General features: G+C 40.8%; 1 protein-coding gene and 1 pseudogene across 2 annotated transcripts in view; both read right to left on the reverse strand.

Annotated features, from left to right (window-relative positions):
* Positions 1-22,711, reverse strand: part of TMEM236 (transmembrane protein 236) — a gene marked incomplete at both ends in the record, with an annotated part of 45,457 nt that overhangs the window by 13,524 nt on the left and 9,222 nt on the right. Inside the window, 2 exons of the mRNA XM_080918558.1 lie at positions 6,999-7,140; positions 9,422-9,494. Of these exons, the coding sequence (XP_080774684.1) occupies positions 6,999-7,140; positions 9,422-9,494 (215 nt within the window). The remainder of the gene's footprint in view (positions 1-6,998; positions 7,141-9,421; positions 9,495-22,711) is intronic.
* LOC308422112 (proteasome activator complex subunit 3-like) lies at positions 18,834-19,400 on the reverse strand (annotated as a pseudogene). The gene has a single exon. The product of its transcript is annotated as a proteasome activator complex subunit 3-like (transcript).

Below are 22,711 nucleotides of genomic sequence, written 5' to 3' on the forward strand. Positions count from 1 at the left end.
AATAGGGGCTGCAGACTTAGTTTTGTGAAAGAGCATGTGATTAGTATGTACGCAGACATACGTTCACTCCTTAGCACAGAAGGATGAAGAGGGAGAGGAGAATGTAGAGGAAGAGATAGTAATTACATTTTGATAAGACACAATAAGACATGGCCCAGAGGAATGGTCCTCACATGGTACAGCACTGTAGTTGGAGAAGCACAAAGAGCCTCCCCAACCCCCAGCACTGGGATTGCACACACATGAGCAGCTTTGTGTGTGGGTGCTGAGGATTTGAATTCATATCCACATGTTTATGCATTCTTACCTACTGGGCTATCTCCGCAATTCCTGTAAGTGATTTTTAAATGCTATAAGCCATTAGAAAAGAATAGAAATAAAAGAGCCGTATAAATCAAAAATTTCTACTGAGTCGAGAAAAACTAGCATATTATCTTACTTTATTAATTATTTATGAACTAGAAAACTTGTATACTATACAGAGTTCGACTTTTTGCTTGCTTGGCTCTGTTTGGTTTGGCTGTGAAGCAGGGTCTTCCTATGCATCCCAGGCTGCCAGGGAACCAAGGATGCTCTTGCCTGAGCCTGGAGGCGCTAGGATTGCAGAAATGGCCACCGGACCCGGCTTCAACCTTTCTTTATCAGACTTCATTTTTTTAAAAAAAAATATTTTTCATTTACAGAAAAAGAAGACTTTTAAGCATAATATCAAAGACCAAACCAATAAGGATAAATTGGTAGCTTGAAGTGTAAAAAAATTAAAAACTCTTCCTCTCTCTAAACCATCATAGCAAACTGAGAGGCAGAGAGATAAGGACATGGCTCTGCAGCTATGGCTGGCAGAGCTTAGCATTTCTGACGTCCGTGGGATTCATAAAGCCCGAAGACAGTGACATGTCACTATTATAAAACTAAAAGTTACCGATGAAATGAAATCATTTCAAACACAACCAAGATGTTTAAAAATGTAAGGTCTGACAGCCATATGATACTGTTTTGCCTCTGAAATTAGTAAAAAATAAATTAGAATAAAAGTCATGGCTGAGAAGGAGTATGCAGCTGAGCATGCTTGCAGCTAACCAGTGGACTGAACACGGGGACCCCAATGGAGGAGCTGAAGAAAGGACTGAAGGAGCTGAAGGGAGTTGCAACCTCATGGGAAGAACAACATTAACAGCCAACCAAACCCTCCAGAGCTCCTAGGGACTAAAATACCAACCACTGAGCACACATGGAGAGACCTGTGGCTCCAGGTGCATATGTAGCTGAAGATAGCAGTGTCTGGCATCAATTTGAGAAGAGGGCTTTGGTCCAGGGAGGGCACATTTTCCCAATGTAGGGGAATGCCAAGGCACTGAGGTGGAGAGGGTGACTAGGAGCAAGGGCACCTTAGTGAAGACAAGTGGAGAGGGAGGGGGGATAGGAGCAGGGTGGGGGAGGGAATAACATTTCAAATGTAAATACAGAACTTATCTAATAAAAAAAGAGGAGTATGTGTGTGTGTGTGCGAGTGCATTTATATGTTTGTGTGGTGTGGGGGGGTGTGCATGTGTGTACATGTATGATATGTGTCTTTAGTGTGTGTCTGTGTGTGGTATGTGTATATGGAATGTGTGTGTATGTGGTGTGTTCATGCATTTGTATATGTGTGGTGTGGGGCTGTATGTGGTGTGGAGGGAATACGTGTGTGTGCATGTGTGTGCGTGGCATGTATGTGTACTGTGTGTGTTATGTATGTGTAGTGTGTATGTGGTTTGTATGTATAGTGTGTGTGTATTATGTATGTATAGTGTGTGTGTATTATGTATGTATAGTGTGTGTGTATTATGTATGTATAGTGTGTGTGTGTGTGTGTGTGTGTGTGCTTACACCACTGCTTAGGAAATGAATTTGAGCATTTGGAGTGATAGCAATCTTTGGCTACATATATGAAAAGCCTTACAATCTTATGTGGACTTTGAGTGAGAATTTGACATGGAAGCATTTGTTCTAAAGAAACACTCCCCTGTGTTCCCAAGGTCTCTACAATGCCTGGCCTAGGACCTTGAGTTACTGTGAGGGGAGGTGGAGGGACAGGGTGAGACGGGAAGGAGGGGAGTGAGGGGGAACTGCTGTTAGGATGTATTGAATGATAGAAGAATACATTTTTAAACACAATCTTAAAAGGCTGATTAAAACAGAAAGAAAGTGAAGAAATATTCACCCATGTTACTGAGGTCCCTGCAATGCTTGGCTGAGGACTGGGAGTTTAAAAGATGACACCATGGGACTTGGACTAAGGCCCTTGTGAGCAGATTTATCTGAAAACCCCACCCTGCCAACATCATACCTGGCATCGCCTCTGCTCCACAGAGTGCTGAGGTTTTCCACTCAAATAGCCTGCTGACCTCATCTCCAGCAAGCCCTCTCCATCTGTGCTGAAGGCTCCAGTGCAGTCCAACCACTATTGCCACACAGTACACCAGCTTCCCATCCCTTCTCTGGTTCCCTGTGAGCAGCCAGCCAGTAGTAGTCACTGTCTTCTGGCAACATGGTTGCCAAGGAGTCTGGGCATGAACAGATGCTCCAGGTCTTCTGAGGACACTCTGCATTCATCCTCCTGATATCTCCAGGCCACTGTCCACAGATGGTTAACTCTTTCCATTCCCAGCTCTTTGTTTGGCCATTCACTTCACTGAGTGGCTTCTAATTCCCACACACAGTGCAGAGTCACTTTAAAAGAGACTCCCTGCACTGTTTAATATGCATACTCTTAATGTGTCTCTTCTTCCTGATTCAAGCACACATTGCTTGACTTGCTCTATCCATACCTCTGCCCTATCCAACAACAATAATAGAAAAAATATTTAAATAATAAATCGTACAAATCTAGGTGTCAATAATAGGTTAGTTAAATGTACCACTGGTCATTAATATAATGGAATCGTATCTGACCAATAAAAGTGGTGGTGTAGTAGATAAAATTACAAGAGTAACAAGCCCAGTTCATACTGTAGGGGAAAATCACAAAGTAACTCCTTTTAACTGAGTATGTAACAGGATCCCATCAATTATGTGTATCTAGTTTATGGACTTGGTTTATGTTTTCCCTTTTCTGTTTGTTTTTGTTGGTCTGTTTCTGTTTTCCTTGAGACAGGGTTTCTTTATGTAGCCCTGGCTATCCTGGAACTCCCTCTGTAGACCAGGCTATCCTTTTTTTTCCCCCTTTTTAAGACCCCTATTTCATAATGTCTTTACATGAACATATATTGTTTTGGAAAAACAAAACATTCAAAAATGAAAGGGTTCAAACTAGTGCAATGAAAAAGTTGTGTGGTTTGCAAGAACACTGTGGGCCAAGCCTGTGTGTGTCATCAGGATAAGCTGAGTGGACCCTGAGCAACAGGAGCTATGGTGGGGCTTTGTATGGTGTTCCTTCTGCCTTTAGAGGGCCTTCTGTCTATAGAGCCATACTTTCCAGAGAGCCAGGTCTATAGAGAGCCTGAGCTACTTTAGTTGTGGCACTGGCCCAGGGGAGGCACAGTCTACACTTCCAAATGAGCTTCTGGATTTGGAGAAAACCCTTCTGTTATCTCCACGCAGAAATTTATATGAAACATCTAAACAAAAGCCTTTATTGCCCTGCTGAATAAGGGGCTGAGACCTCTGATCTAATAAAACCTCCTACACTTCCTTCTTCAAGTCCTCTCCCTCCGAGTTGGCACTGAAACCCTCGAAGCTGTTTTGCAAGTTTTCAAAGTGACACATTGGCAAACTAGTCATAGATGGTTTTAAGGAGGCAATTTCTGCTCCAACAAGGTTTGTTGACTGATGGTGTGACATCCAACAAAGCTACTTATACTTCTGGAACACACCCACAGGTTACATGCACAGTTGACTTCCTTGCCATCCAAGATTGCTCAGTGGAGAAAGTTTCTGCTCCATGTCCACCTACAAACCCCTGCAAACCTTGGGCCTCTCCTTTGGTCTCTGCTGACCTCTTACACCTAAAATGACATGTGTTTCCCCTTACCCGCATATAGTACTTTACACATAGACCCTACAGCATTTTTAATAATATACTCAACGTTTTGTAACATTGGGTTCAGCCTAGGCTACAAACACTACTTAACTGAGTTCTGCTGCTAGGACTGAAAACTCCCACCCAGCCACTGATGTTCTTATGCTTGTGATGTTTATGTTTGCATCTCCCTGTTTCTGTGAGGTTGAGAGATCCTGACAGAGGCGATGGGAGGAATCCAATGGAGGACATCACTGGGATTCAGGCAATGGAATATCTATCATAAATTCTGAAGTAAAGAGAGCCTATGAATCATCTAGGAAAGATCATCTGGAAAGGAATCTAACTCTACTAGATTCAGCTTCAGGACTACTGGTAATAGGGGACACTGTTGTCTAGTGGAGGATAAGAGACATTCCTTAAAATCCCTGAAGCCCAAGCAATATGTTAGCACCTGTACATTCTGAAGTGAAAGGGCTTCGTTTCCAAACAAAACTTCCAGTCTTCTGTTCGTAACTTGTCCAGAAAAGTAAGACTCAGTGGAAGGAAGTCAAGCATTCCAGCTCTCAAAAAGAGAGACAACCACCTAAAGTCCAGAGAGTACACCCAGGCAGATTCCAGACACTATGGGCAGGGCTAACTCTTTGGAACTGAGCATGGTGGGCAACCACACGCCAAAGACAACTATGGTTAAAGTGGGAATTCTGGGACAGTCTGAACCAACAAACAGGAATACACCAGTTAGGTTTTGAAATGGGAGCAAGAACAAGATGGCGGTTGAAAGCAAAGAGTGGTGGATATTCAACTCTCTGGAGCCACAAGTAAAAGCACAAGAGTCAGCATCTAGATTCTCTTAAAGTGAGAATAAGAACAAGACAGTGGAGAAGTCTACTAACTTATAGGAGACTCAGCTGGCCAGCCTCAAGCAGAAATGAGAAACTGGCAGTAGATACCACGTGTATCTGTGAGATTATCATATCACGGAGATCCATGAACCAGCAGACTGTTTGCATGGAGGTTTGCCGCACAGGAGACCCTGCACTTAGAAGCCACACTGTCATTTCATTGGACACACCAGTTTTCACTGGTCCCCACCCATAACTCAAAGTCTCAGATGGTGGAGACGAGGATTATGAGCTAAAGATCAGTCTGGTCTACATGGCTAGACGGTCTTGAAAAATAATTTGTAAAACCAAAGTGTTTGAGCAGTGCGTTCAAGAGGATAAATGAGAATATACTATTGACTCAAACGACGCGTGATTTACTGTATTAATGGGCATGCTAAATGAGGGTAAACTATCTGAGTTCAAGATTGACATAAAATTCAGCATTTGTAACAATAATATTTACAAATGTATTTTGAACCACTTCTAGCTTTTCAAGTACGACTTTGTTATTAACTGGAAGAGCTATTATAGTATGTGACACATATTCTAGTAGAACTGGAAAGACTTTATATCTGCACAAAGAAAGTGCTCAACTCATAAAATATATCTTAGAGGTCAGCCTATATTTAATTTCAACTTTGTAGGAAAGAGGTTTGTCTCAGTTTTACTAATGTGAATTTTGACTTTTTTATAATTCATAATTTAAAATATGCAATTCTCTAAGTCATAAGTAGGATGTTCAGTTGTTACAATGATTCTTGTAGCAAAGATTTTCAAACAAAATGACTTTTTTGTTCCTTTCCTTGTTTATTTTTTGAGACACAGTTTGGCTATATAATTCAGGCTTGCTTCCAATTCCTGGTCCTCCTCGTTCAGCAAGAATACAGCTGTGTGCCACCAAACCAGGCCCAAAACTATTATTTTCCTCTAAATTTAAGAATTTTAGAACATTTCAAATTTAACATGTCAATAATGTTTTCTTGCTAGAGTACACATTAAACTTTATTGGTATTAAATATTAAATTAAACAATTAGTATTAGGTATTTTTACAAATCTATAGGCACTACCAAAATATAAATAAATAATAATGACTGGTATCAAAGAATGTTTTAAAATATTTATGTCTAGGTATCTTCATTTTCAAGCTTCTCTCAGTGATTAAGAAACTGTCTCTTGAATCCCTGGTGTCTGGGACTTTCTAGTAGTTCCCTCCATCCCCCATCCACCACTGTTCCTAGGACCCAGTAGAGATGACATTAGCTGAAATATCCAACAGTGGGAATATAGAGCCCAAAGAGACTACCTCCAGTGGATAGACATGGCCTCCAGCTGAGGGATGGGACTATTCACCATCTCAAAATCTTTAACCCAGAATTATTCCTAAAGGAAACAAAGGGACCCAAAGGGGGGTGGCAGAGACTGAAGGAAAGGCCATCCAGAGACTGCCCCATCTTGGGACCCAACCCATCAGCAGATACATCTACAGACACCAAACCCTGACACTATTGCTGATGCCAAGAAGTGCTTACAGATAGGAGCCTAGAATGACTGTCCTCTGAGAGGCACTGCCAACACCTGAATAAGACAAGTGCATACACCCACAGCTAACCATCAGACTGAGCCCGGGGACCCCAATGGAAAAATTAGGAAAAAGACTGAAGCAGCTGAGGGGGCTTGCAACCCTATAGGAAGGACACAAGATCAACTAAGCCAACCCCTCAGAGCTCCAGGAACTATATCACCAACCAAAGAGTATACGTGGATGGGTTCATGGCTCCAGCTATATATCTATATATGTAGCAGATTGCCTTATCTGGTATCAATGGGAGGGGAGGCACTTGGTCCTGTAGAGGCTTATTGCCCAAGCAAAGGGGGATGCTAGAGGGATGAGGCAAGACTGGGTGGAAGACATCCTCTTAGAGGCAAAGATAAGGGGGCAGGGTTGGGAGTTTGTATAGGGAAGATGGGGAAAAACAACATTTCAAATGTAAATAAAATAATTAATAAAAAAGAAACACTGTCATCAAACAATTTATGAAATAACAGAATGACAAAAAAAGATAAAAGCTAAATAAAAAAAATAAGTATGGATATTTGAAAGGATACATACCCTTTTGACTCCCCCTTAGAGGATATATCCTGAGTTTTTCAATAATGTCAACCACGATCAGGGACATCAGAACCAGAGATACTGGCAGATCAGGTAAGAACTCAGGCAACGAATTAGCTGAGCCATTGGCATTCTTCTGAACCTGTTTTCAGAAAGCCACGAAAGCACATTTAATCAGTTTGCTTTATTCATTCTAAAATCCATCAGTAGTTTGCAGACCATGCTAAACTTATCAGAAATATACTTACTAAAAATTTTAAAGCTCTGATTTTAGCTTCACTGGTTTGAACCACAAGTCTTTGAATCATTTCTAAATATGTAATGAAGATTAAAACAAGGCTTTATAGAGCCCCTAAATAAATGCCAAAAATACAATAATAAAGGCTGTGTGTATAGCTCAGTTGATAGAGCACTTGCCTAGCAGATATGAGACCCCAGATTTGATTCTCATTTCTGGTGTTTGTTTGTTTGTGTGTGTGTGTGTGTGTGTGTGTGTGTGTGTGTGTGTGTCTGTGTCTATATCAGTGTGCGTTTGTGTGTATTGTTGTGTGTTGTTCATCTCTGTGTGTATCTCTGTGTGTCTGTGTCTGTATATATTTATGTGTGTATCTGTATATGTATAAGTGTATCTGAATGTATGTATGTATCTGTGTGTGTATCTGTGTGTGTGTGTGTGTGTGTGTGTGTGTGTCCAGTAAAAGTGAAATGGGCCATTTCTTCCAATTTGCCTGCTAAGCAGAGCTCTGACAGTCCCAGGTAAGCTCAGCCTAGCTTTCTTCTTTATCTGTTTATGGATTCTATAAAGAACAGACAAAACAATCTACAGTATGCATCATATTCATGGTGAAATAGTGGAAGTTTTCTTTCAAAGACAAGATGAATTTTCTTTCATGCCCAGTTGTGACCAGCTTGTTCTGGATATCTTAGAGCTCTTAATAAGTCAAGAGAAAGTAATAAACACTATTTAAGAATGAAAAATTAAACACCATTCTCATAGACTGTATTATTATATATGGAAGAAATGTTTCCAAAGAAATGTGTTCTTTTTAATTACTAATGCCAACAAAAACATAAAAATAAAAATTGTCTTAAAAGATAAGACCATTAACTGCAACTTTAGTTAGCATGTCAATTATAATGCTTCTAAAATGTTTTGTCTGTCGGTCTGTCTTTCTGTCTCTGTTTATGCCAGTGTGTGTTTGTGTGTGTGTTTCACTGTGTGTTGCTCATCTTTGTGTCTATATATATTTATGTGTGTATCTGTATATGTGTAAGTGTATCTAAATGTATGTATCTGTGTTTGTAATAAAATGCCTGTGTAAATAAAAGGGCAAGTGGTTGTAGAAGAAAGAAGATGAAGCAATGAAAACAAATGAACTATATCTGGGCATAAACACATGAATGACCCTCACATCATACTTTTGAGTTAAATAGGAGATGAACGGCATTACAGAATGAATAACTGTAATTGTAATCTGACTTCCCCTAGTAGAAAATTCAAAAGTAGGTAAATTACTCTGTTGTAAATGTCATAGTGAAGGAAGGAAGGAAGGAAGGAAGGAAAGGCAGGCCTGGCAGAGCCAGTGGTGGTGGGGCTGTTCAGGCTGCAGTTCCTGACCTGAGTTTGTTTGTGTAGCAATCAGTTTTGTGCCATTCTGTTGCTACTGCACAATTGTGATTCAAGTAGGTTTCCCTTTATGTGTGACACTTCAGTGGGAATTTAATGAAACAAGAAAATAAAACTCATACAATGGATGAGACATCTTAAGAAATAACAAGGGAAAAGCTACCATATCCCAGATATGTCATGACTTTATGAACTGAAGTTAGAATTATTGGGACCACTTCCTCAACCCCTTGCCACAAGTGATGCTGTTCTCTGTCCCAATACCTTGAAAGTTAATAACATAATTGGTGAGGTTTTTCCTGACCTCTATGGAAAGTGAAGGTCTTTCAACCTGTGGGTTTTGCCTGATGATAGTCCTGCCCTGTGATCTGATTGTCTGCAGGAAACCTTTTGAATTGATATTTCATCAAAACAAAAGGCATAGTTAGCATGCAGACTATTTACCAGTGGGTGGCTTGGAATAGATAAGTGTGTAAGAATGTAGATTGAGCCCCATTCTTTAGTCTTTCTTACTTCGCAATATACTCTTGTATCATATATACACAAGCGCAGAAGCAATGTGTTTTAAAAACTAAATGCCAGACTATCCCTCAAATCATGTAAGTAACAATCATCTCACAATAAGGAATGTGTGTGTGTGTGTGTGTTCACGTATGTACTTATATACTAATGTGGAAGAAGATTGGGGCAAAGTAAACTGCATAAAACAATTCAGGTATCCTACTCTCTTAAAATCCAAAGCCACACCATTCTAAGATCTCACACTCTTGCAGCGGAAGAAATCAAAATCGCGTACCTCAGTCACTGCTATGGAGAAGCTGAAGCTGGGGAGTGTCGTGAGCACGACACACATCACCAGAACAGGTCGCCTAGCAAAGGAGGGAAAAAAAATAAGCAACAGCAATATTACAGCTCGTCAACAGTTCCTGTTACATTTTGCTAATTCTGTAGTTCCTCTTTCATTCATCTATAGCTTTTTCTAAGAAGTTCCCTGCTTCCCTATTTCCATTTCCCAAATCTTTAAGCATGGCAAGAAGGAACGATGTGCAGAAAAAATAAAGAAAGAAAAACTGAATTCCTATCTCTAACAAAGAGTTGACAGGTTTCCCAATCGCACGAATAATTAGTAAGCTAGTGATTGAGATATGAAATAAATATCATACTGTATTTTATGATGCTTCCCTTCTTGAATTAGGATGAAAGACAGAGCTTTGGGGTGTGTGTGAGTGCAGTCATGGAGTGACAGTGTAGCGTGTGTGTGGAGGTCAGAGGATCACTTTAGAATTATCCTCACCTGCACCTTACTTGTGGTTTGGTTTCTCATTATCTTACCCCTGGGTGTGCCTGACTAACCCGTAAGTTTTGTGAGTCTCAGGTCCCTGCCTCCTAACTCCCCATAAAAACAGTAAGTCTGGCCCTTTATGAGGTTTCTGGAGTTCAAGTTGAGGCATATCACCTGCCTAACCAAGCTTTTCTGTCACAATAAAATATTTATCCCTTTTTTCCCTGAACACCATAACTACATTCATTTAAAGTGCTCCTCAGTATAGAAATTATCGAGTATTTCAAAGTATTAATAGTACCCCACTCCTGCGTCTCTCTCTTCTCCCAGCTCCATAGACACAGATGCAATCAACAGAGGAGACAGAAGCCCCGTTGTAAGCTGTACCCACTACAACCAGCTAACAGTGAGTACCGTGGGATTTAAAATAAGTACATTAATTATTTTGTCCCTTCAATAAAATAAACATAAAGAAGGAAGCTGGTTGCTTTGCTTTGTGTCTCAGAGCAGAGCTATGTTCCCAGTGCGAGGCTACCTAACGGCCCATGGCTAAGGGACAGTAAGCATGCCTGGGGTCCCCAACCTTATACCCGACTTCCGAAAGAGGAGAATGTCTAGATAATCTTTGTCTAAACAATCTCCCTCATTACTGACCCTTTCCCGAGCTTTTAATTACTACCCTATTTTCCCAGGATGCTCAATCCACGCTGTGCTTTCCTTCAGCTCTAGACTTAGACACCTAACAGACATCTCTGCTGGAAAGTTTAAGAAGCAGTCCAAACTAGACATATCTAAAGAGCATGACAGTCCCTTCCCATGCTCACTGTCACCCACCCCCTCCTTCTCTCTGACTTCCTGTGAAGTGCAAGTCCAACCTACCCTGCGCTCACACTAGAGCCCTTCACCGTCAGCTCGCCCTTGTAATTTTTCCTCACCCGTTTCCTGTTAGAGCTTCTGTTCTTGAAACCACCTAGTGTCTGCCTCTCTTCTCTGACTCATACCTTGGGCTAGGGTCTCTTGCTCACCTTTCTCATCCTGAAGCTCACCATGTCAGCTCATCTTTGTGCCCAGCGATCTCTCTGTCCCCACAATGCTGCAGTTACAGTACACACATCCACCCATGGCCAGCTTTTTACGTGAGGGCTGGGGATTGATATGTTTTCCATGCTGCACCCTTACCCATCTTGTCCCCTCCCTCAGAATCGCTCCCAAAGCTCCCAGGGACTAAATCAGCAACCACAGAATACACATGGGGGGGGGCATGGCTTCAGCCAGATATATAGCAGAGGATGGCCTTATCTGGCATCAATGGGAGGGGAGCCTCTTGGTCCTGTGGAGGCTTGATGACCCATTGTAGAAGAAGGCTAGGGTGGTGAGGCAGGAGTGGAGGGGGGGATCACCCTCAGAGAGGCAGGGGGTGGGGAAGAGATAGGGGGCTTGTGGAAGGGAAACTGGGAAGGGGGATAACATTTGAAATGTAAATAAGTCAAATAACCAATAACAACATGATAATTTTAAAAATAAAAATCAATAAATAAAATGTAAAACACATTTTGTCACCATATATCCAAAAATAGGAGGCTGCCGGCAAGAAATGGGGAATTTGTTTGCAACGGCACAAAGATTCAGTCTTAAGAGATGAGAAGGGATCCTAGACAGATGGTTGACAATGATAATTGCCCCGCAACACAATCATTTAATTCCTCTGAGCAGTACACAAAATGGTAAAGGTCATAAACTTTATCTTAACTATATTTTACTGCAATCACAGGCATCTCTGGTGGACATGCAATGCCTTTGAAACACAACTCATTCTTCTCACCCCAGCCCACACTTTCTGTGAGAAATCCTTTCTCCCGGTTTTCCTGTGTAAAATGATCTGCCTTTCCCACCTACTAACTGCAGCCGTTACAGCTTTCTGGTTTTCTCATGACCTTGCCACACTGGTTTCTCCTCAGGCTTACTTCAGTCTCATACAGTACCTGTTCCACTTGCTAGGGCCTTCCTGCCACATCTGCTTCCCTGTCTCCACACTGCCATCCCTGCCCCACATAGGTGCCTTCCCCACATTTCTTCTTTCCCTGATTGTACCCTTGACCCTTATGAGGACCTGAAATCCTGCTGCTCTTCTGGCTTTGGGGAGCATCCTCTTCTTCCCACTTCATCTCACGAAGCTGAACCTTTCTTGGCTTAATCTTTGTTCCCAGCATCTAGAACACTGTTTACTGAGTCTTTTTTATTTATAAAAATCAGTTGGTAATCTAGTGAATTCTAAAGTAACTTCTCAGGATAAAATCTATAATGGGCTAAAAATAAAATCCAGATTTTCATAACCAGTGAAAGTGAAATTATCTACAACTCTTTAAAAATAATTCTATAAGTCTCCAATCTTCTTATGGAATTCTGTACAATGAATTCAATTTATTTTGGAATTTTACACACAATAATTCATGAACCTATCTACTGATGTATGTCCCCAGTTGTGGAGTGCTTAACGCTTGATTAAAAACTGTAATATATCACAGTAATAATCTAGTTACTATTGGATACCAGATTTTAAAGAATCTTATACATCTATTGTGTGACATAAATAGATTACATAATAAGTTATAGTTCCTGATCATAGTGCTATAGATTGTTGCCAACATTCACATTATAAAACATGCTAACTTTCAACTGCAAGATATGTATTTATTAACTACTCCATTAGTTTGGTATGGTATTGTTAAATATTCGCTACATGCTAATGCAATAGTTAATAAATAAATACTAACCCATACTTATGTTTTCTTTAACGGGGGTTAGAAATCTTCAATAACTGTTACGTTCTGCTTATAATTTATTCACAAGAGACATGAATGAACTGATATGTTTATCTAAAAGTCAGGCTGAAGTCAAAAAGCCCCCGTTCTTTGGAACACAGCCTCATTTGGAAATGGGATTTTCACACAGAATGATCCCATTAAAATAAAATCATTCGGATGGGTCCTAACTCAATATGACCAATATTTTTATAACACAGACTAGCGTAGGAAAAAAAGACATGGAAACATCTGGAGAATGTCATGTGGCAGTAAAGGCAGAAATTTCAGTGATTCATATATTAGCCAAGGAATGCTACAAACCATCTGAAGCCAGCAGAGGCTGGGACAGAGGTCAGGATTAGAGGTCATTCATATCCCTCAACATCAGTCCAACTGATACCTTGTCTGGGGCTTCTGCTCTAATCCAGTGAACAATAAACTTACATTGTGTATGTAGCATATGGCTGAGGGCACTCTGTTGTAGCATGTCTAGAGTAAGAAAGATGCTGCTGTAATGTCTGATAATGGAGATGCAGCTTTGGAAGTGAGTAATGGGGAACTTTGACATCTGCAGCAGAAAAGCCAAGAACACCTTGGAGAGGTTGCTGGACGTAAGGATGGTACAGGAGATTCTGGGCGGGATTCAGAGAAAATGTCTGTTGTTTCAGAAAAAAAGACTTGCTTTTGTAAACAGAAAGCTGCTACAAGTGTGACTGGCAAGGTCCTTCTGGTGTGTAAGATAGAAACAAGGAGGACTTCTGGGGACCTGGAAGGAGGTACCTTTTGTAAGATGGCAGAGAGTAGGTAAATTGTTGCAAGGAAAACAATTTACATATCAGTTACTTTTTCTTCACAGTGACAAATCACTGGACAGAAACCAGGTTGAGGTCGCCAGGGCAAAAGGAAGATTTATTTTGGCTCACAGTTTCAAAACACAATGATGCAGAAAACATGGAAGAGAGGGGGTGGTTAGATAGTCTTTACATGGCAGTGGACAAGAAGCAGAGAGCCCTAGAGTAGAACCTGGAACCTGCGCCTATGATCGTCATGACCGGGAACCAAGAGCAAAAAGCAGGAGCCTCTGGAAACCTTCCAAATCCAAACCACAAGAACATGCAAGCGATGAATCATATACAGCAGTGCTGAAGCCTGTTTTCTCCTCATTATTGGTGGTAAAAATTAACTGAAGCGCAATACATTTTTTAAAATGTGTGACAGAAAGGAAACTAGAACGCTCCTACCCCATTCATATTGGGAGGGGGAGGGGTGACAAAAATATGCTCAGAAGAGAAGATGGAGATCCAGGCTTGTGAATTCAACCACATCAGCAGAAATCCTTGGGCGGAAGATGAGAGACAAGGGCTAAGATGAAGGAAGGCTGTTCGGCTTCTGGAACTCTCAGGAGGAAATGATCTGATAGAACTATTTGGCTACAAGCATGTTATTCCAAAACAGGGAAGAATGGCTCTAACTGGTTCAGAGGCTGAACAAACTGAGGTTTGCTCTATGAATTCAGAGAGCAGAAGCTATCAACCATGAGCCAGCATCCCAGTGGGCCTGGAAGGTGGGTCGAGAAAATAGAGCATCCAGCCACAGAAATTCAGCCTCAAGTCTTAATGCTGAATGGAATTTTCCATCCTCAGTTAGATCGTCCGTGGAACCCATGGCTTTCCATTTCCTGTTTACTGTTTATCTCTCAAAGAGTGGCGATGCCTGCTTTGTCCCATCATTGTATTTTAAAGGCAATGTACTTTTTAAAGATCTCTAATTTTTATGGGTACATGTGCATTCGTGTGTGTATGTGTGCCTGCATGCGTGCATATTTGCAAGTGTCTGAAAAAGCCAGAAGAGGTCATCAGATCTCCTACAGCTAGATGCTCAAAACCGAACTTGCATTTTCTGAAAGAGCAGCAAGCATTCTTAATCCATCTCTTTAGGTCCTGCAATCTACTTTTTGGCTGGTTTCACAGGGTCACTGATAGAAAGGAATTTTGACACAGGGCAAGTCCTTCCCAAAGTCTTGCTCATAAAATGGAGATTTGGGGTACTTCTGGGAAGATATTTAGATGAGCTTTGAACAGGGAACTGATAATGAAATGAATAAGACTTTTTGAGAAGGTAGGATGAATACTTTCTTGCAAGGAAAAAAATTGTGAAGCTTGAGGTCTCTAAGGATGGTGTTCTGTGGGGTAAGTTTGTATCCCAGTTACAGTTGAGTCCCTCAGAATAGAAACAGAATAGAAATTTGAAAATAGTGTTTTACTAAAGTAAAGTAAGTTAAAATAGGATATTAGGAAAGATTTTTAAGTCAATATGATAGGAAGACTTTCGGAAGCAGACATACAAAGAGGGAATACCTGGAGAGGATCAATAGGAAGAATGTCATGTGTTCATGGAACTCAAGACCAGAAAATGGGTTGTTGGCTGGCCACCACTACACATTTCCCAATGAGCATGGAGCAAATTCTCCCTTAGGTCTCTTCAGAAGGAACCAACATGGCTAATTCTTTGACTTCAGACTAAGATTTTGAGATGACAAGTTCTGTTATGCTACCAAGTTTATATACTTTCTTCTAGCAATTTTCAAACACGGCAGCATGACTCTAGAAGATGAGAAATTCAGCTAGAATATTAGCAGCATCTTTGAATGCCCACTTACATTTAAACTAACCAGATGCCACTGTGTACATAGAACTCTGAGGGAAAAAAGACCTGCGGCCTGGTGGCACGTGGTGATTACAATAGCACAAGCCCCATGACTCCAACAGCCATGGTGATTGAAAGAGTAATGAAAACACGCTCCCATGAGTTGAGCCCAGGATAAAAAGACCAAACTCAACCACAATGGGTTAAAACTTCCTGTTTGTGCAGCAAGTTTAGCCCTGAGATTACTCATGGAGGAAGCCTGGTGGGTGGAGAGGTCAGATAATTTACTTGGGAAGTGACTCTCTGCTAAGAAACCTGTAAGTCATTAAATCAAAGTTGCCTGACAGAAGGTTCCCTTGAATCTGTTAACTCCCCCAAGTAAGAACACTCCTATACTACCTTCTAAGTTACTACTGAATGCTGAGTACTTCTGTGAACATGGTGTTTTTTATCACTTGGACCCTACAAAGGCCTCTCACTGATGTTGAAGCTGATGAGCACACTTTAATTCATTCACTCCAGGCCCTCCACTGGGATGTAAAAGCTGAGCTCTAATTCAGGGTGTTCTGACTACAAATCCCATGTTCCCAATGGCTGTGGTGCTACACAACCCTTTCCTTTCTGCTGGCTCCTTTCACAATACATTGGTCTTCTCCCTCCCACTTCTCAAAACATACACTTTCCCCCCAGTCAGCTCATTATCCATTCTCACCCATGGAGATATCTTCTACCCTCTTCTTTTCAAGCTCAGCTCAAATTAAGTCTACACTGTGAGCTTTTCTCTGCTCTGAAGCCCGTGGCCACACATACTCAAGCTTGAAAACCTGCTTTATTCAAAGCACCATGGTGGGCTGATGGGGTGAAACAGGGTAAGGCATAGAGGATAATTTTTAAAATTATGGGTGAAGGAACAACTAGTCAAATGTTGGTAGGGCAAGTGTGAGGAGCCACATCAAAAGCCAGGCAGTAAAGTGTGTTTCTACAGTCTCAGCAAAAACAAAAGAAGGATCCCAGAACTCTTCGAGCCAAAATAGCTAGATTCTGGCTCAGTGAGAGAGCCTATCAGAAACTAAAATTGGACAGCAATAGAGGAAGACACCCGACATCAATTCTAGGCTTCATACATGCACACATACACTTGTGCACACACAAAAATACATGTACATACATGCATACAGACAGACATTCATACAGAGATACAATAACAAAATTCTCCCTTACTGTCAATATGACATTAGTATTTTCCATGCATGGTTGCGTAATTTCTACAGTAGACCACAATCTTTGAGGAAGGATTACCATGCCCATTGTGGTGAAAGATTTTCTTATAATTGTTTGCAAATAGCATTAACTAAATGAAGAAATTGTATAATAAGATAGTTTGGAACGGTATATCAGTGTTAAATGCCAGGGATGTAGTAAATAGAATCTCCAGTGTTAGTTTGGGGACAATCTTTTCAGGCTGTGAATGGCTAATATGTAAATGTTTAGTTAGAAGAAGATTTTGTGATTCCGATATTGAGAATTGGGAAGAAGTAAAGTAGCTAAAGTTATAGCTATTTATGCAAGCCCTTGATTTTCTTGTATCATTAGAGTGCATTGGTAGATTACTGTGAACCTGAAGAATTTCTGGTCATATCATTTAGGCTAGGACATTGTATGTGACTTGACAGGAAGTAAGGTAGTTACTTCAGCTCACTTGCAGACCACACAGAATTAAGTCAGGATATCAACTTTCTTTCTTTCTTTCTTTCTTTCTTTCTTTCTTTCTTTCTTTCTTCCTTTCTTTTTTGCAGTTTTAGAAAGAAGTCAAAGTACCTGTATTTTTAATAATTTCTTGGCGTAGTAAAAGAATTTTACATTAAAATCCAAGGAAGGGGGGCAGAGGAACAATCAAACAAAAAGGAAAACTGAGAAACACATGGTGGGAGGGAAGGGGTTCAGCTGGAAGGGATCTGAGGGTGGGCAGGTGCACTGCCCAACGAAAATGTGGTTGGTTTGTTGCTAAGCACTACTCATGGGAAGAGAGCATCCCGACTCCTTTTCTCGAGAATGATGGGAGTGAACGTGATGCTCCCAAGTAGAAACATGACTGGGAGTTGGAAGAAGGAGAGGAGTAAAAGTCAAACAGACACTGAGAGTCACTGGCAGGCTAACTGCAGAGGCCAACTCTCACTTAAAAAGCTGGGGGCTGGTGGGGTTAATACAAACGCTGTATTATCCACCACAAACAAGTGGTATCCCTGGAAGATCAAGAGGAGGCAACTCTTCTATGGGTTTGACCTTCGCAGCATATTTGTACACACACACCAACACACACACACACACACACACACACACACACATACATACACACACACATATGCACCTGTATATGGACACACACATATACACATGAATTACTGCTTTCCCTAAGAGCACAATGCTATAAATACGAGAAATATTTCCCAAAGGGAAAGCATAGTTAGGAGCAGCAGCCTCTGGGCCTCTTAGCTGACCACTCCCTAACAAGCACACATGCTAGCCTAAGAGAAGGGCAAGTGGGGGCCAGAGGACCACCTTTTGCATAACACCAAAAAGAACCTGAGTCACAGAAGGAAGGCCTTCGTGAGCCCTCTGCTGCTCGGCTCCCGGTTCTCCTTTAACTTAACGCTGGCACCAAGGGCTACATTATCAGAAGAGGGTGGGCCTGGGACTTTTGCCTGGGTGGATGACTAAGACAACTATCACCTGCTGAAGTGTTGCATGTGACAGGGGCTCGAGGAGGTGGTGGTGCAAGAAGGAAAGTATGTTCTATAATGGAGCAGGAAGCATGTATACATGTCCCTATGAGTATGTACATGTATACACATGGGTATATGAAAATCCCAGTTATAAAAACATCCAAAGAAGCTGTAGGGAAGCAGCTGAAGGCCTGAGGCATCCTTGTCATGGTCAGGCTCAAGGTGGGATGGATGCAGGTGGAAAGCCCTAAGGCATCACCAGGGCAGCATGGAGGACCTAAAGTCCCACAGAAACAAGAGACACTAGCCTTGTCCCTTCCATCTCCACTCCCCCTGTTCCTAAAAGACACCTAACACTTTCCCTATAGTTGCCCCAGCTTTTAACCAGCTAATTATCAAAAGGAAGAAAACACAAAACCTAAAACAGGGAAAGAGAAAGAGAAGGGAAGAAAAACCAAAAACCCACAATTATTCTTGTGCCAGTGTGTTGCACAAACCTGGAATTCTCCATAAATTAGGACAGGCTGGGTGGGGGATGTTGGGGAAAAAGATAGAAGAGTTCCTGAGGCCTGAAAAAGAGGTATACACGTCACAGAACTTAGATGAGAGTTTCATGAGACTAACTAAAAACAGAGAGGTGTGATTACTATTCCCAGCCAGTTTCCCCATCACAATAGTCATATACCAAACCAAGGCAATGTCAGTCTTGAGCCAGACTCACAATGTCCCCTGGCCCTGGCCCTGGCCCTGGCCTCAGTACAGTGTCTCTGCATTGCTGCTCCAGGCCATTTGATCTCAGTGTTTTTCAGGATCCTGTCACAGAGAATGACATACTGGTTCCTCAGCTCTGAGATAGTAAGGCAGAGGCTGACGGACTCTTTCTCATAAGTCCCTGTGACAGTATGGCCAGAGTCCTCCACATGCGACATTTAGCTATTTTAGAAACCAGTCCGGCTCTTGTAATATAATATCTAGAAATCTGGTCCAGATAAGATGCAGCTTCACTCTCGACAGTTCTTAGCTCTGCAACTGTTTCCTCCTGAAGTGACACCCTGAAGGGTGTTTCCATCTTCTGTTCTGGGAATCAAGATCTGAACCCACATTTTGACCGTGTTACATTTCTCGATCGGAAGCCGAATCTCAGGTTTTACTTTCTCAATAACGTCCATAAGCTGCTGGTTGCTTTTCAGCATCCCATTGGGCATCACACCATTGGAAGGCCTCTTCACATTCATCCAACCTGCGCTTCTTATAAGTGAAACCATCCAGTTCATCGTGGCTATTGGTGAGGAGAATGGGGTCAGGTACTGGGAGATTCATGTCTGAGTAGGTCTGAGTTAGGTCATGGATATTTAGGATTGGTTCCTTCAAAAGACTATCAAGTTCTAATACCTTCTTTGGGGGAAAAAAATGCCACCAAGTATTCTGCCTCACTTGTGATCTGCTCCCTGAAAGAACCAACCTCGAGCTTCACTTCTGGATCCACCTTCAGCAATGAGGCTATGGCCTGGCCAGGCCATGTCCGCTCTGCTGGGTGCTGGAGGTGCTGTGGGATCCAGGGAGGGCACCGGAGGGGCCTGAGGAACCTCCACTGCCCTCAGGACCCAAGCCGGGAGCCCTCGCCGGCTGCTCACCTCTTGCTCCTTCCCTCCCTCCATGCTGCCGGCCTGCAGCCTGCTAGCTCTTGCTCAGCCTCCTGGCTTTTTCCAGGTTATCCACTTTCAAAGTGGTACCATCAAGAGCTTAAGGTTTCAACTGAGTAGACAAGTGGTTTACACTGGTATAATTTATATTAAATCAGGATAAGAGTAAAGTAATGGAAGGCAGAGTAGCTGCCTGAAAGACCTAACCTGATTCCTCTGTTCTCTCAGAATTGAGAATACCCCTGGACAATCACAGGCCTCGCCTAACAGAAGATCAGGTGGGCTGCAAACCTGTAAACCTTTATATTCTATCCCCACTTCTGACGGGAGACTTCCTGCTGCACTGGAAGCTACACTGAACATCAGCACTCCAGGTAGAAGCAGACCCTCTCTACCCACTTGGTACTGCCACAACACTCTCCTCAATTCTCCCTTCCACCCTCCTTGCTCTATACAGGTGCCAAGAGACAGAAACACCCCCTTTCTCAATAGCAGACCATACAGGCCAAAGACCAGAGAGAAAACAGCAAACAAGAAACAAAATACTCATCCAACAAAGAAAAGCCCAGAAATCAGCATGTAGACCAACAATCATCCCAAACCCAGCTGCCTAGACACCAGCATAAGAACACAATAAACAATCCATGAATATTCGAACAGAGCTGAAGCACAAGAAAAAGACCTTAAAATGAACTTTAGAAAGATGATAGAGGTCCTTATTAAAGACATGAATAAAATCACTTAAAGAAATCAATGAAAAGGCAAACAAAAATTGAAAGAAATGAATAAATCCCTTTAAGAATGCTAATAAAGAACAAAGAAACAGACAGTTGAAGTAAATGGATAAAAACATGGAAGACCTGAAAACAAAAATAGAAAAAATAAAGAAAACACAAACTGAGGGAAATCTAGAAATGGAAAATATAGATAAGTGAACAGGAACCACAGATAAAATCGTTGCCATGAATAAATAAATAAATAAATAAAAGAGATGGAAGAGAAAATCTCAGGCATAGAAGAGATAGATACACCAGTCAAAGACGACATTAAAACTAAACACTTCCTGGCATAAAACATCCAGGAAGTCTGGGACACCATGAAAAGAGCAAATATAAGAATAATAGGAATAGAAGAAGAATCCCAACTCAAAGGCACAGAAAATATTTTCAACAAAATTATAGAAGAAAAGTTTTCTAATCTAAAGGAGATACATATAAAGGTAAAACAAGTATACAGAACACCAAAGAAATTGGGCCAGAAAACAGTACTTTCATTGAATAATAATCAAAACACTAAACATACATGCCAAAGAAAGAATAGTTAAAGCTGCAAGGGGAAAATAGCAAGTATATATTTTATATAATATATAAAGGTAGACCTATTAAAATTACACCCAAATTCTCAATGGAGGCTTTCAAAGGCCAGAATGGGCTGGACAAGTGTCCTAAAGACGCTAGAAACCCACAGATGCCAGCCCAGAGTGCTATACCCAGCAAAACTTTTAATCATGATAGATTGGAAAAAAATAGTATATTCCATGATCAAGTTAAATTTAGAGAATATTTATCTGCAAACCAGCTATACAGAAAATACTAGAAAGAAAAGATGGTTAACTTCACTTATGAATACACAAGAAATAAATACTCTAACACCAGCACAACCAAAAGAAGGGAAACGCATGCAGACGTACCACCAACAACAACAACAAACTAGCAGAAATTAGCAGTCATTGGTCATTGATATTTCTCAATATCAGTGGTCTCAGCTCCCCAATAAAAAGACACAGACTAACAAAATAGACAAGAAGATAGGATTCATCCTTGCACTACATATAAGAAGCACATCTTAACATCAAAATTGATATTACCCCAGAGTAAACTGTTGGAAAAGATTTTCCAAGCAAACAAATATAAGAAGCAAACTATTGTAACCATTCTAGAATCTAAATAATAAAATAGAATTCAATCTGAAATTTCTCAGGAAAGAGGGAAAAATACTTCACACTCATCAAAGAAAAAAATCCACCAAAATAACATATCAGTTCTTGACATCTATGCCCCAAGTGCAGAAAGCCTACAAACTCATGGACACTAAAAATCTCTTTACTGAGTCAAGACAGAAATAAAGAAAGAAATGAAAGACTTGCTAATATTAAATGAAATTAAATGTACAACCTACCCAAATTTAAGGGATACAATAAAAACAGTGATATGAGGAAGTTCACAACACTAAGTCCTTTCATAAAGAAATAAGTGAGATCTCATGAACAGCACCCCTGAAAGCTATAAAACAAAAAGAAGCAAGCACTTCAAAGAAGAGCAGACAGCCCTCAAACTGAGGGCTGAAATTAGTAAAATAGAAATATATATATATATATATAAAGAATCAGTGAAAAAAAGAGTTGGTCCTTTGAGAAGATCAACAAGATGTATAAACTTTTGTTCAAACTAACTAAATGATGGAGAAGAAATATCCACATTAACAAAACTGAGGGGGGCATAAAAACAGACATGAAGCAAATCCAAAGAATAATTATGTCATACTCTAAAAACCTATACTTCACAAACTTGTAAAATCTTAAAGAAATGAATAATTTTCTTCATAGGTACCATTACCAAAGTTAAATTTAGATCAGATAAATAACTTAAATAGACCTATAACTTCAAAAGGAATAGAAACAGTCATTAAAATCTCCAAAGCAAATAAGCTCAGGGCCAGATTGTATTAGCACAGAATTCTACCAGACTTTCAAAGACAAATTAGTGGCAATACTCCTCAAATTATTACACAAAATAGAAACCGAAGGAACATTTCTAAATTTATTTTATGAGGCCACAGTGTCCTTATACAAAAGCCACACAAATATTCAACAGAGAAAAAGAATTATAGACCAATTTACCTTGTGAACATAGAAACAAATTAGTAAATGAAAATATTCACAAAATTAATCCAAGAATGCATCAAAAATATTATCCACCATGGTCAAGT

The sequence above is a fragment of the Micromys minutus genome, assembly GCF_963924665.1.
Source record: "Micromys minutus genome assembly, chromosome: 6".
NCBI classification, from domain to species: Eukaryota; Metazoa; Chordata; class Mammalia; order Rodentia; family Muridae; genus Micromys; species Micromys minutus.